Genomic DNA, 12,556 nt, shown 5'->3' with positions numbered 1-12,556 from the left:
TTAAGAAATAATAATTTTGATCTAAATAAAACATATTTAAGCATGATGTAAAAGAATTTGCTTATAGACAAATATATTCAAGTAATCAACTAAACAAAATTCCTCGTACAATTAGTAAACCTAAGTTTACAATTTGGGAAGACATTCAACCTCTGATAATCCAAATTTTCCCTTCCAGTTAAATGGTTCCTCATCACTTTCTCACTGAAAACTGAGAGTTCTCTTTTTGTTTTTACAACTCAACAACCCAGAGGCATTGGGTTTGCAGACTACTTGTCGCCACCTCCAAACATACCCATCATATCTTTTGCCGATCCCATTTGCTTCATCAAGTTTTGCAAACCACCCATTCCACCAATCTGTTTCAGCATCTGTGGTGGGAGGACCTTGCTCATATGTTGCGCATTCATATTCCGTGACAAGGCACTCATTTCACCTTTCTTGGGAATCTTAAGTCCCTTCATTTTTCCCCATAACTTGGCAAGGCGCTTATACTCTTCCAGCATTTCCATAACTTCTCTGACTTTTCGCCCAGATCCCCTAGCTATCCGCATAATTCGTGACTCATTCATGAGCTTTGGGTTTGGACTATCCAACTCTGTAAGGTAGCAAATCATAATCAGCCACTTCAAAATAGATATTAGGAAATTTAGCTTTGAAAGGATGCCCAGAATGCTTAAAGGAAAATAATTTAAAAGTAACATTGACATACCTTCATTGGTCATTGAATCCATCATGGTCATGTAGCGCTTAATCTTTGCCTGGCTTTCATTTTCACGACCTTTTGGCATTAATTCAGAACTAAATCCAGGGAGCATTGCGAAAACCTGTGGCAAACAAGTAGAAAAATACCTCAAATCTGATGCTCAAAAATCATTGGAGATATTATCTTGCCATGCCCAGGACAACAAACAATTGAATACCTAAAACACAAAGTTAAATAGATGTCCGAGAAACATGAAGAAGAGAGGAAGAAGAGAGTAAGAGAGAGAAAGATAGCAAACCTCATCTACCAATAAAAGTAACTGAGAGATAAAATCTTTTATTTAATCTAAAAGAATATTAGGTGAATTTCAGATCAACCACATACTACAACAAGCACACAATTGAAACCTACAGTTGAAAGTATTCAAGAATTCAGTTGCTATTAGCTCAGGTCTATTTGCATGAAGAGCATTACCGGCTGCAGCTTGAATTTTGGCATGCTTGCTAACATGAAAATGTCCAGTCAAATAAGATTACAGGCATCATTCACATATGATACTTGTAATCTTCTGAAACTGGAAATAATAGTTCCATATAGTAACCCAGTCACAAGCATAGTTCATCCTTCTAAATAATTAATCAGAATACTATAATACTATAGGACTAAATATAACTGAAAACATCTATTCATTTTACAGCAGATGGGAAGATATAACCATTTAATATCTCATGATTATTTCTACTGAAATGGAATGTTACACTTTTCAGCATGTCAATTTATTCGTATTCCATTGGTTGTCTCCTTAACAATATCCGCCCTATCCTCGTCATTAAATTAATTACACTTCTGAGAAACCAAATAAGCAGACAACTACCAACCTTTTACTCCAATATGTCAGTAGTTACTTTTTATCATAATCAACCTGTGGGGAGAAAAGTCCAATTTTCCAATAATAAAAGTAGGCAGTTCCATGAAATAAATGATAAACTTAAATGTAAAAGAAAACTGAAATTTCAGTAAAATCTATGCAAGTTTTTATCCGCATATGTGAAGTTAACAAGTTACAGATCAGTTACACATACAACAGTGCTATACCATCCAACGCAAACCAGCAAATAAGAGACCTAAAATATTGGCACGTCCAAACAGAGAGTAACAGAAACAAAAAGAATAAAAAGCCATGTTCCAAAAGCAGTCACTAGCAGTTTTCCCAACCTGGCCAATTGGACCCATTTTAAGTATGTTCTGAAATTGCTCATACATAATTCTCAATGTAAAGCTCCCTTCTGAAAGCTTTTGCAAAAGCTCAGGTTGTTGATCCATGGGAACGACTTCATGAATTTTGTCCATAAACCCAGACCAGTCACCCATGCCTGGTTGAAACATAATCATAAAATAGTTACTCCTAAAATGGTAATATTGTCCATAAAGAGAATCATGAATCTCACTAGTTAAAAAAGTATATTTGTAATATGAAGTTTAAAGCCTATCGTACTGAAAAAATGAAGCTGAAAGACTAGAAAAAAGAACTCACCAAGGAGACGACTAACAAATGGTTTAACATCAAAAACTTCAAACTCATCCATATGTTCTCCAGTACCAATAAAGATGACAGGACTTTTTGTTGCTGCAACTCTGTTCAAATAAATAAAAGATGATCTGATTGTCTTATTTTTTAAAAAAATGATTTGATTGTCATGGCTAATAAGAGAGTTAAAATTTCTAAATAAATCTGGTAAATAAACAAGGAAGCAGCTTTTCCATAAGAATACCAAAGCAAGCAGATACACTATGCAGAAGTCCACTGTATACAGAAAATAAAATTGTACCAAAAACACTACACATAAGATGCTCAAAGATTCTCAAAAACCCAATCCAAAATGTTCACAAGGCATTTCCTTCTACCAACTGTCCCAGCTCAAACTTTACCCTTTACCATTTCAGTGCAGGTCCAAAAGAAAAAGATCAATAACTTGTACAATTTCCATAAAAAAAGAAAGGTAACAGACAGACCTAAAAAGTAAGCTAAGGCTTCCGTACAATAAGGGCAACAGACAGATGTCTTATGATAACGCCAATGAACAATTAAGACTGTGTCGATCAGACTCTTAAATTTTAGTGCCCACTGGTGTCAACATGGCACCATACTAGGGTGGAAGCGAGATCTATGTGTAGATATGAAAGATGAAACTGAAAACTTGACTCGAGCTCTCTTTCTTCTCTCTCTCTCTCTCTCTCCTCTCTTCTCATTTCCCTTGAATGGTTTCACTCCATCTCTAAACTGCTTTCGCCGTGCTGACTGGTTCCTGACCAGTCAATAAGTTTGTTTCTCTCAAAGCAGTCTCTCCTCAGAGATGTCTGGCTATCCGTAGAAAATCTTTTGATTTCAATCTTGAGGGTCATGAGCTTGACTGTCTAAGGGTCTTAGAATATGTCAAGGGGTCTCATATTTCCATTTCTCTTGTCAAGAATGAGACTGAGTGGTTCATCAATTCTTTATCCAAATTCTAAGATAAAGAACCGAAGTCTTGGGTCTGCTTTTGCTTTATAAGCAAAGGGAGGAGACTTTGGGTTGCCTGGAAGATAACAAAAATGCTAATTTCTGGTAATCACTTCGAAGCATGGATTGTTAGAAGGAGAATGCATTTTCCAATAGGCTCTTAAATTGATGGATGGTGAAGACTTATGAAGGCCGTTCAAGAGATCTTTGGTTTACACCTTCTCACCTTCAAGCTTAGGAACAATAGGCTTTATTATGGGGATTCATGTGGGATGGAAACCTCTAATAAGGTAGAACTGACAAGGGAATCTAGCTCTGTGTCAAACTGGCTTGACAGTGTCTGTGCTATAAGGAGAATCTCAAGATCGCAATGAAAGTGCGCTCTCTGTCTCAAGACATGCCTCCTTCAAGGTCATTAGCAGAGACGATTTGCATATTGGGCACAGGTGAGAGATCCTTTCTTAAACTGGGTTTTGAAAAAGTTCAAAATCCAAAGGAAGCAGATCCCTATCACCAATAAGCGAGTTGGGCATAGGTCAATTTTGGGCCTTGTCAAACCAAATTTCTTATACTGAGTTATTTCAAAAAAAAAAAATTTCTTCTACTGAGAAAGGGAAATGGTTCCTACTAATAAACCTGCCAGAAGCCAGCTTTCATTGATGTCCAATCTGTTATTCCAGGGAAGCAGTAGCCACCAAAGAGCCTTCCCCTTTGTTCCTTAGCATTATAGACTCTGAGATAGGCGCATCCGAAGTAAACTTGCATGCTTTGCATTCAGCACCCAGGAAGTTTTTTGTTGGCATTACTAACCTAGCAACTACTCTAGTAAGGTGGGTGATTCCCAAAGGGGGTTCTGCTTTGCATGTCGCGTGTTTCAATGATCATTACAAGCGACAAGGGAATCATAAGGTCATCTTGCTTACTTATTTTACATCTCATATGGGGATGGATATCAACCTTGTTGAGCCACTAGCATCTTTGGGAGGTGGCAAGATGGTCTTGAGGTCTTTTCCGGAAAAAGTGGGTTATGCGAGCGGATGGAAGAGGAGAAAGAATAAGATCTTGATGACTTCAACTCTACCAAGGATGTCTCCACCAACCAAGAAAAGGTGTCTAATTGGGTGTTGAAGAATATTTCTTATATTAGCAAACCACCGGGCTAAATCATGAGGGTTGGAAGGGACAGGCCTTAAATACTCTTAAGCTATAGAATTAAACAGATTTTTTAATATTAATACAAAAAGAAACCCTGAGACTAATAAATGCTGAAAGCCAAGTTTAAAAGAAAATGGAGAGGACAAAAGTAGAGAACCTAAAAGGTTCTGATGCTCTATAAATTATAAGAAGGGCATAAGGGAGACAAAGGGTACTGGGGCATTTCGAACTCGAAGTATTTGTTAAAGTTATGCTAAAGAAGCTTATATCATAAAATACGATGGGCATGAATTATTTAAGCAAGAGAACAATCATAAAAAACTACCTTTCTTAGAAACCAAATCTAGAATACCTACAAGAATCAAAGGATGATGAATAACTAACACTATTTTTTTTAATAAAAGAGTGTAAAAGTATTATTAACAATGGTATCAAGAGAGTACGACCTGCATATATAATGCAGATTTACAAGTCAATCAAATGGTCGATAACATACCCAAAATCATCTAATCCTTTAACGTCATGACCCAAAGTCAAAAATCCAAAAACATGTAACCATCTATCTTTAATATGAACAAAACTCCCCTCAACCCCTTCAAAAACTCTAGCATTTCTTTTCTTCCACGCTACCCAAAAAATAGATAACGGAATGAGTAGAAGATGTGCTCTTTTATTACATAAACCCGCCCAAGCCTACAGCTCCTCTCTAACAGAACCTGCAATGACCCAGTTCAGCCCCAAGAGGCCACCACAGCAGAATGTGATTGCATGTTTCAGCCCCCATCTTACACAAATAGCAATGATTAACCAAGATCTTCCCCCTATGTTTAAGCATGTCAATCATCAATATGCTCTCCAACAAGCTTCCCAAGCAAAAATGGCCATTCTGGGGGAAAGCTTTAGTCTCCCCTATCAGCTTTACAGGGAAAACTAAAAACTCACCATCTGTCCCAACTGCGAGCTTGTTATAGTATGATTTTATAGAAAAATTGCTATGTTTCCCAAGATTCCACACCCTCTAATCACTGTGATTATCTAGCTTAAAATTGGAAAGTAATATCAGTAGTTCTTGATACTCAACAACTTCCCAATCATTCAAGTTTCTGCAAAGCCGCACCATCCAATCCCATTGGTCACCCCTCACTGAATACATCTCTTGCACCAGAGAGCTTTTGTCTTGTGCAATGGCATAAATGCTAGGGAATGTGTCTTTAGGTTTATATTCATCGATCCACATGTCCTCCAAGAAACAGATTTTATCACCTTTAGGAATTTTCCAACGAGTGCACTCCAAGAAATTCTGACTACCCATCATGATTTTTTTCCACAAACTCCTGCCATGAGGTTTTGAAATAGCTCTATCAGAGCCAATACCGTCTCTCCCTCCCCAACTAGCCATAACCACCTTTTACCATAGTTTTTGGTCCTCTCTAGAAGCTCTCCATAACCATTTGCCCTGAAGTGCGGTATTCATGATGTTAAGGACATTAGATGGTGTAACCTTCCAACTAAGGGGGCTTCTGGGGAATGCTAGTGAGTGGGATGACAGGACAATGCGTGCTCAATTTCTTATGTCTATAAGTATTACAGCATCGAGCTTATCGGGACTATTTCAACATGGTTTTGTCAAGCCACGAATGGCGAAGGACTCACTTTCCCCAAGCTTGTTAAGTACAACAAATAAAGGTAGAGGAAAATACAATATAATGGCTTAAACGTATAGAAAAATAATATCTTAAAAAGCAAATGATAGCCTTAACAAATATATCCACATTTTTGTGTTGGATATTGACATCTTCTTTCCTTTGCAACTAAACCCAAATATAGAATTTAAAAAAATTAAAGAAATAAACAAAATAAAACAAAACAAAACAAAACCATACTTACGCACTAAGAGCACCTCCACCCTTTGCATGACCATCCATCTTTGTAACAATAACAGCTCCAACTGAGACACTTTGTTTGAATGCTTGAGCTTGATCAAAAGCAGCTTGCCCAATACTGCTATCCATGACAAAAATAACAAGATCTGGTCTCTGTGAAAGAAGTGAAAAAGACATCAGCAATTACAATCGCTTGGAGACAAAATTAGATATATCACTAGAAAGCCAGAAAATACCGTTGCTTCTGAAACTTGACGCATTTCTTCAAAAAGAGCGGCTTCCTGCTTATGACGCCCACTAGTATCCACAATAATAAGATCACAATTTTCTTTTTTGAATCTTTCTACTCCTTCAACTGCTATTTTGACAGGATCTGATTCCATGTAGCTGTAGAAAGGAACCCACCCCAGGTGGGAGAAACAATTGTTATGTAAAACATATGAATATATCCCTCTACCGGATTTAGATTCTCCTCATACACAAAGCTTACAATCAAGAAGCTAGAAAGATTAAGATGTGGACTCAAATAGTTTGAGAAGGTGCCTTAGGATCACAACACATGTAATCAGTTTGTATATGACATTTAATGGAAAAGGAAAAAGGAAACAAGAAAGCAGAAACAACAAAAAAAGTTGTTTAGACCCTAGTTACCAATAAATTTTTCTATATTCCAAAAGCTTGACATAATTAGCGGCATGGTTGAAACTCAAGTTCTGTAAATTTGTGAACAAGTGCTGAAGAATATCTTTTTTGGCTACCAATCTATCTGTTACAGACTCCTTCATGGGTCAACCTTATCGCAGACATGGCCATAACTAGTTGGAATGATAAAGGCTAAGTTATTCTATTATAGGAAAACTTCTTTCTTAATAGGAAAAATTATCTCTTATTAGGAAAACTTATCTCTCAATAGGAAAACTTATCTCTTAGTTAGGAATTTTTATTTTATCTGAAAATTTATTTCTTAATTAGGAATTTCCTAAATTTCTACTACGGGAAGCATAAACTAAAAGTTTCCTATATTGTAATGAGACTAGTCCTATTTAAAGGACTCTATAATTAATAGAAAGCAAGTTGAATTACAATCACAAATATTAAGATTGGAACTCTCTCTAAAGAGGTTCAAAGTGCCAAGCACCCTTTGATGAACTTGGAAATAATTCACAGTAAGTCGCTCAAGGAATCATAACAAGGGAAAGAAGCAGAACCCGAAATCAGATTATCTGGTGAACCGCTCGGTAACAAGATCCTGGTCTCGAAAACATAACACTATCTCAGTTATTGCACTTCGCAAGTCAAAAGGCCATGCATCAAGGAGGAAGACATAGGGAAAAAAACCATCAAGCACTAACAGTTTGATGCAACTCATCCAAGGTTGTCCACACATGCAACATGCGTGAATGTATACAACAAAAAGACGAACATATGCACATGACAGAACTTATGATTTTCTTTTGGATAGAAAAGAAGTACTATTTGATAGAAAAAGAGAAAGACAACTTTGGAGGACTGTCGCCCCTGAAGAAAGAAGAAAAGCAGACAATATTTGAAAGATGTTAACTGGCAATAATATTTAAAATACACATGCATCTTAACCCATCAAGAGTTTACAAAATAATTTATCATTGTCCAAACACAGGTCCAAACATATAATATTTTTCCTATATAAGATGAAAAGACAAATGCAGAGAAACAAATAACAGAAATGTCTCTGTCAGATTCTGCATCGTACCTTCCATAAAATGGAATCTTAGCTTTTGTAGCATTCTGCTTCAGCTGATCAAAAGCACCAGCCCTGAAAGTATCTGCACACACCAGAGCCGGTTTCCAGCCCTTTTTCTGATGATAATATGCATACTTTGTACATGTTGTGGTTTTTCCAGATCCTGGGATGGGTCACAATCAGGCCAAGGAATCAATACACCAAATTGAAATAATCAATCATGTAATGAAGAATCAAGGAATGGTGTACTCAGTTTTTGGTGTGTGGGAGGACATGTAAGTTTATGACCGCCCAGTTAAACACTGCACTGAACAGTTAACTTGCCTTGTAAACCAACAAACATGACCACACTTGTTTTCCCCTTTTTTGGAGTGAAGGAAGGCTTTCCAGGATCCAACATTTTGCACAGCTCATTAAAGATGGCCTATAACAAAGAAACCTATTAGAAAGCTGCACTAGGAGCAGGAGCATAAAAAATAAAGAAAATAATATTCCCTAAAAAAGAGAGAAAATGCAATCACAAGAAGAAAACTTAAGGTTGAATTGGTATTACATGACCGACTGTCTTTACTGTTAAACCTATTCAAACAACTCCATTTCATAGACTACCCCTACACAAAGACCATGCTGATAATTAGTAAATGGAGTTTTACATGACTGACACCAACTTTACTGTTAAACTTATTAAACAACTCCATTTCATACAATCCTTCATAAAGACCATGCTGATACTCAATAAACTCGATTCTGCAGTAGCCAATTTTAGGATAAGTTCTGAACAAGGGATACTATTCTCTTCCAAAATTTCATCCTTTCTCAAGGATAACTAGACAAAATTTCCAAAAGGAAAGGGACATTTCAGATTTGATGAGCTTTTGGAGGACACTATATCACTAAAACTCAACAAAATTATCCCAGGAAAAGAACTTTTTTTTCTCGCTACCCACAAAACTAATTAACATATGAACTCCCAATTTATCCCAATATGCAATAAAAAAAATAATGAACATGTTATCCCACTTCATCATTGGGTTCACAAGTGCTGAAACTAATTCCAGGAAATCCAGAAACAGCATGAAATTATTTAATTAAACAATCTACATAATCAAATAACCCATTAGAACTCGCATCTTAATCGCCACATTGAAAGAGGAAAAGCCAAAAGCACAAAGGAAGAAGATGATAAAGCGAGTGACCTGCTGAATGATCTTGCGCTTGTTGTGTCCGGCGGCAAGGTCATCGAGGTTGACGATCTTCTTGATATTGGTCTGCATATCCCTCACGAGCTTGAATTGCACGTCGGCTTGCAGGAGAGCACGCGTGATCTCGTTGAGGCACTCATTCAATACCTTCTCGTCGATGATCGTGGCATTGCTCATCTGCTGTATGGCCCGGGAAATACTCCCTCCTAACTGAGCTAAAACCATCTTTGCTACTGAGTATTGCAAAATTCCTAAGCAATTGTATCGAGATTTTGAGCAGACGAAGATATATGGAGACGCAGAAGGCGGAGAGGGAGAAAATCTAATCTTAAGAGGAAATCAGAAATTGTGAATAGAGTCGGGTGAGGTTTTATATTGTGAATCAGAAAATAACAGTATATTATTACAAAACCCTTAATTGAAAGAAAAGTGTGAAATCGTTACGTAATTTAACAGTTTCCAGTTAAGTTTAACATAGTATTTTTTAAAAGAATATATTACTCATTCTATTTTATTTTCTTCTTAAATATTATTTTAAATTATTAAATAAGTTGAAAAAAATATGAAAGAAATAATTTTTTAAAAGAAAAAACAATAAAAAGATTCGTTTTTTGTTCTTAATAGCTAGAGAATCCCTATTATATTGATGTTCATCTTTAATAAGTTTAATTTTTGTGATTTTATTAAATATCACTGATAATGAACTGATATTGGTAGGTAATGAATAAAATCTTTACCATAACTTAAATTTGAAAAATTTTAGATATTATTAACAACAACAAATTTCATTAGTTACCTTAGTTATGTGTAATTGGTTGGTCTAATTTATTACTCAATATCCTTTTGTTGTAATAATTTAGAAATAATTAAATGACTTAATAAATTATTACAATCTATTATCGCCAAAATTTAAAAGTCTATCCATATAACTAAATAAGCTCTAAATATATAATATAAGAATAAAACTATATAGTCTCTTGAAAATCATAATATCACACAAATTTATCTATTTTAGTACACTAAAATCATTCATTAATACTGACATTTGAACTTTTAGATTTCAATAACGTGCAACTAACTTTAAGGCTTCAATTCTCTGAGTACGAACTTGATTGAGAAAAAAATTGTCATATACTTACAAATTAGATATGTAAAATTATAATTCAAACGAAATAATCAATTAAAAATGTGATAACATCGAACTAATTCCTTATGTTTGATATATCTAATTTAGCTTTTATATCTATTTGAAAATATATAATAAAGTTAATGACATAGTTTAGAGTTAAACAAAAAAATAACGGATAAAGATGAAGGAGCTAGAATAAACATGAAGTGACATGCGAAAAGTAGTAATCTTTTAGATTAAGTGATATGATGAAATGTGTCAACTTTTAAATGAAGTGACATGATAGAATAGTGATAACATTTCTCTCGTGACTCCCCAGTCTTATAAATAGGGGATAGAAGAAGGAGGAAGAGACATTCCATATGAGAGAAAAATAGTGAGAAATATAGAGGTGAAGGAAGAAAAGAAAATACGAAGTATGTAATTTTCGAGAGTATTTTGAGATTTTAGATAAAAATCTTGAAGAAACTCTGCTAAATTTGTGAGAGTAGAGGAAGAAGAATAAGAAGAAGGAGAAGAAGGCTCGTGATCAAAAGAAAATTATAAACCATTTGTAATATCCGGTCCCGAAATTTAGCCCAGAATTAATTTTACATTCGAAAATGTATAAAAAAATCTATTTTTTGAAATTAATAAATTTTAATTTAATGTGAAATTATGAAAAAATAGGTTAGCGATGAGATTGAAAATAATTTTGAAAAAATGAGTGAAAATTTGGGTTCGGATGATGTTTTTAAAAGAAAATTCAGAAACTGGGAGTCAGAACACAATTAAAAAAAGTTGCACAACGTAGGACCGCCCAATCAAAAGTCCTGACGAACTGAAGCATGCCGCGTGGCAAGACACGCTGACTAGGTGCCACACGGGAGGCCACGCTGGCGATCCGCGTGCCCCACGATCAGACGGTCCGGAAGTGTTCCCGCGCACGTGGACGATACGGATCCGTTCTTTCATCAGGCACGATTGGACAGTCGCAATTAAATATGATGAACGACTCAGATTCATTCCCTCTTTAAACGCGATCGTACGGTCGAGATCAAATCATGATGAACAATCCATATTTATTTTCTCTTTAAACGCGATTGGACGGTCAAGATCAAACGCAATCGGACGGTCCAAATTGACGCGAGAATAGTGTAAATATCTCATATCACACCGAATCCAAGCCCTAGCCGCCAGCCTCCCATCAGAGAATAAGAATTAGTCGCTAGAGAAGGGAGTCGACTGTCGCTCGCCGCCGTGCCAGAGCCACCTCTGACTGCCAAAAAAAGTAAAAATTCTTTTATTCGCTCGAAATTTGATTCCAAGCACCCCCATGGTCAAATCAGAGTAAAAGAAACGGCGGATGAACTGAAAAACTTGGGCAAAGCCCGGCGGCGCCGCTATGGACAACACTCGAAACCTCATCCGATGAGTCCATTCCCGATTTTTGTTTCGTGTGATTTTTCCACCATTGTGATCACTGTTCTATTTTCTACAGGTTGAGCGAAGGAAAATGTCCAGCTGCGAATGTGAGCCGGCGGAGCTGCCATACCGAAAAATTTTACCGCCGGTAGGTTTCTATTTTTTGACTTTTTCGGCCAATCGAGGCACCCTAACGTATTTAATTGAGGCCTCCTAACATGTTTTCTCGCATGAATTGGTATAAAACTTGCCGAAACCGGCCAAAAGGGGATTAAAACGGTCAGGCCTAGGTAAATCGCCACCGTGGGCAGTGGTGTCGTTGCTGGAGCACGGTGGTGCTGCCGTGTCGGAACCCCAAAATTGGCTAGAAAATAGTTTTTAACACCGATTTGAGGGTTTTTGGTATTTTTAGGTACGCAAAGCGTATTTTAATCTCTGAAGAAAAATTCAGAAAATCCGGAGATCGCTAGTATGCATAGTAGAAAGTTCAGTATTTCAGACGCCTAAGAATCCATCACCTTATTCTCTGTTATGAAATTGAAGTCTAATTATAAATAATACGTTATTTTGTGTAATTCAAAAAATTTCGAGAATTAATTACAGGTTGCTAATGGAACTGGAATCGATTATTTTTTACTATTTGTCATGTTTTAACTGATTATTTGATTTTACGATTTTAAATACATGATAATACATTGGGATTGGTAAAATGATTTAGTTGTATTTTCTTGATGCATGTATTGCTTGTTTTGCATGATTTACAGTTAATTTATGAAACTGAAAATTAAAATGTAAACGAAAAATTGATTGGTTAAATGAATGAGTGAATGGTTGTCTCACTGGATATCCTGTAA

The 12,556-nt window shown here is 36.0% G+C and overlaps 1 protein-coding gene across 1 annotated transcript; it reads right to left on the bottom strand.

Moving 5' to 3' along the window:
* On the bottom strand, positions 1 to 9,539 carry LOC110807572 (signal recognition particle subunit SRP54 2). Its single transcript, XM_022032737.2, has 9 exons — positions 9,164 to 9,539; positions 8,292 to 8,391; positions 7,977 to 8,130; positions 6,481 to 6,631; positions 6,249 to 6,397; positions 2,241 to 2,341; positions 1,922 to 2,079; positions 713 to 827; positions 1 to 598 (listed from the first exon to the last, which is right to left on the bottom strand). Exons 1-9 carry the CDS (start codon positions 9,392 to 9,394, stop codon positions 270 to 272), a joined length of 1,488 nt encoding a protein of 495 aa, XP_021888429.1. The 5' UTR covers positions 9,395 to 9,539; the 3' UTR covers positions 1 to 269.
* Between the last annotated feature and the right edge of the window lie 3,017 nt (positions 9,540 to 12,556).

This window comes from Carica papaya, chromosome 5 (assembly GCF_054855325.1).
Source record: "Carica papaya isolate Zhongbai chromosome 5, ASM5485532v1, whole genome shotgun sequence".
Classification (NCBI taxonomy): domain Eukaryota; kingdom Viridiplantae; phylum Streptophyta; class Magnoliopsida; order Brassicales; family Caricaceae; genus Carica; species Carica papaya.
Note: the sequence above shows the minus strand (reverse complement) of the source record. Positions and strands in the feature narration are given on the sequence as shown.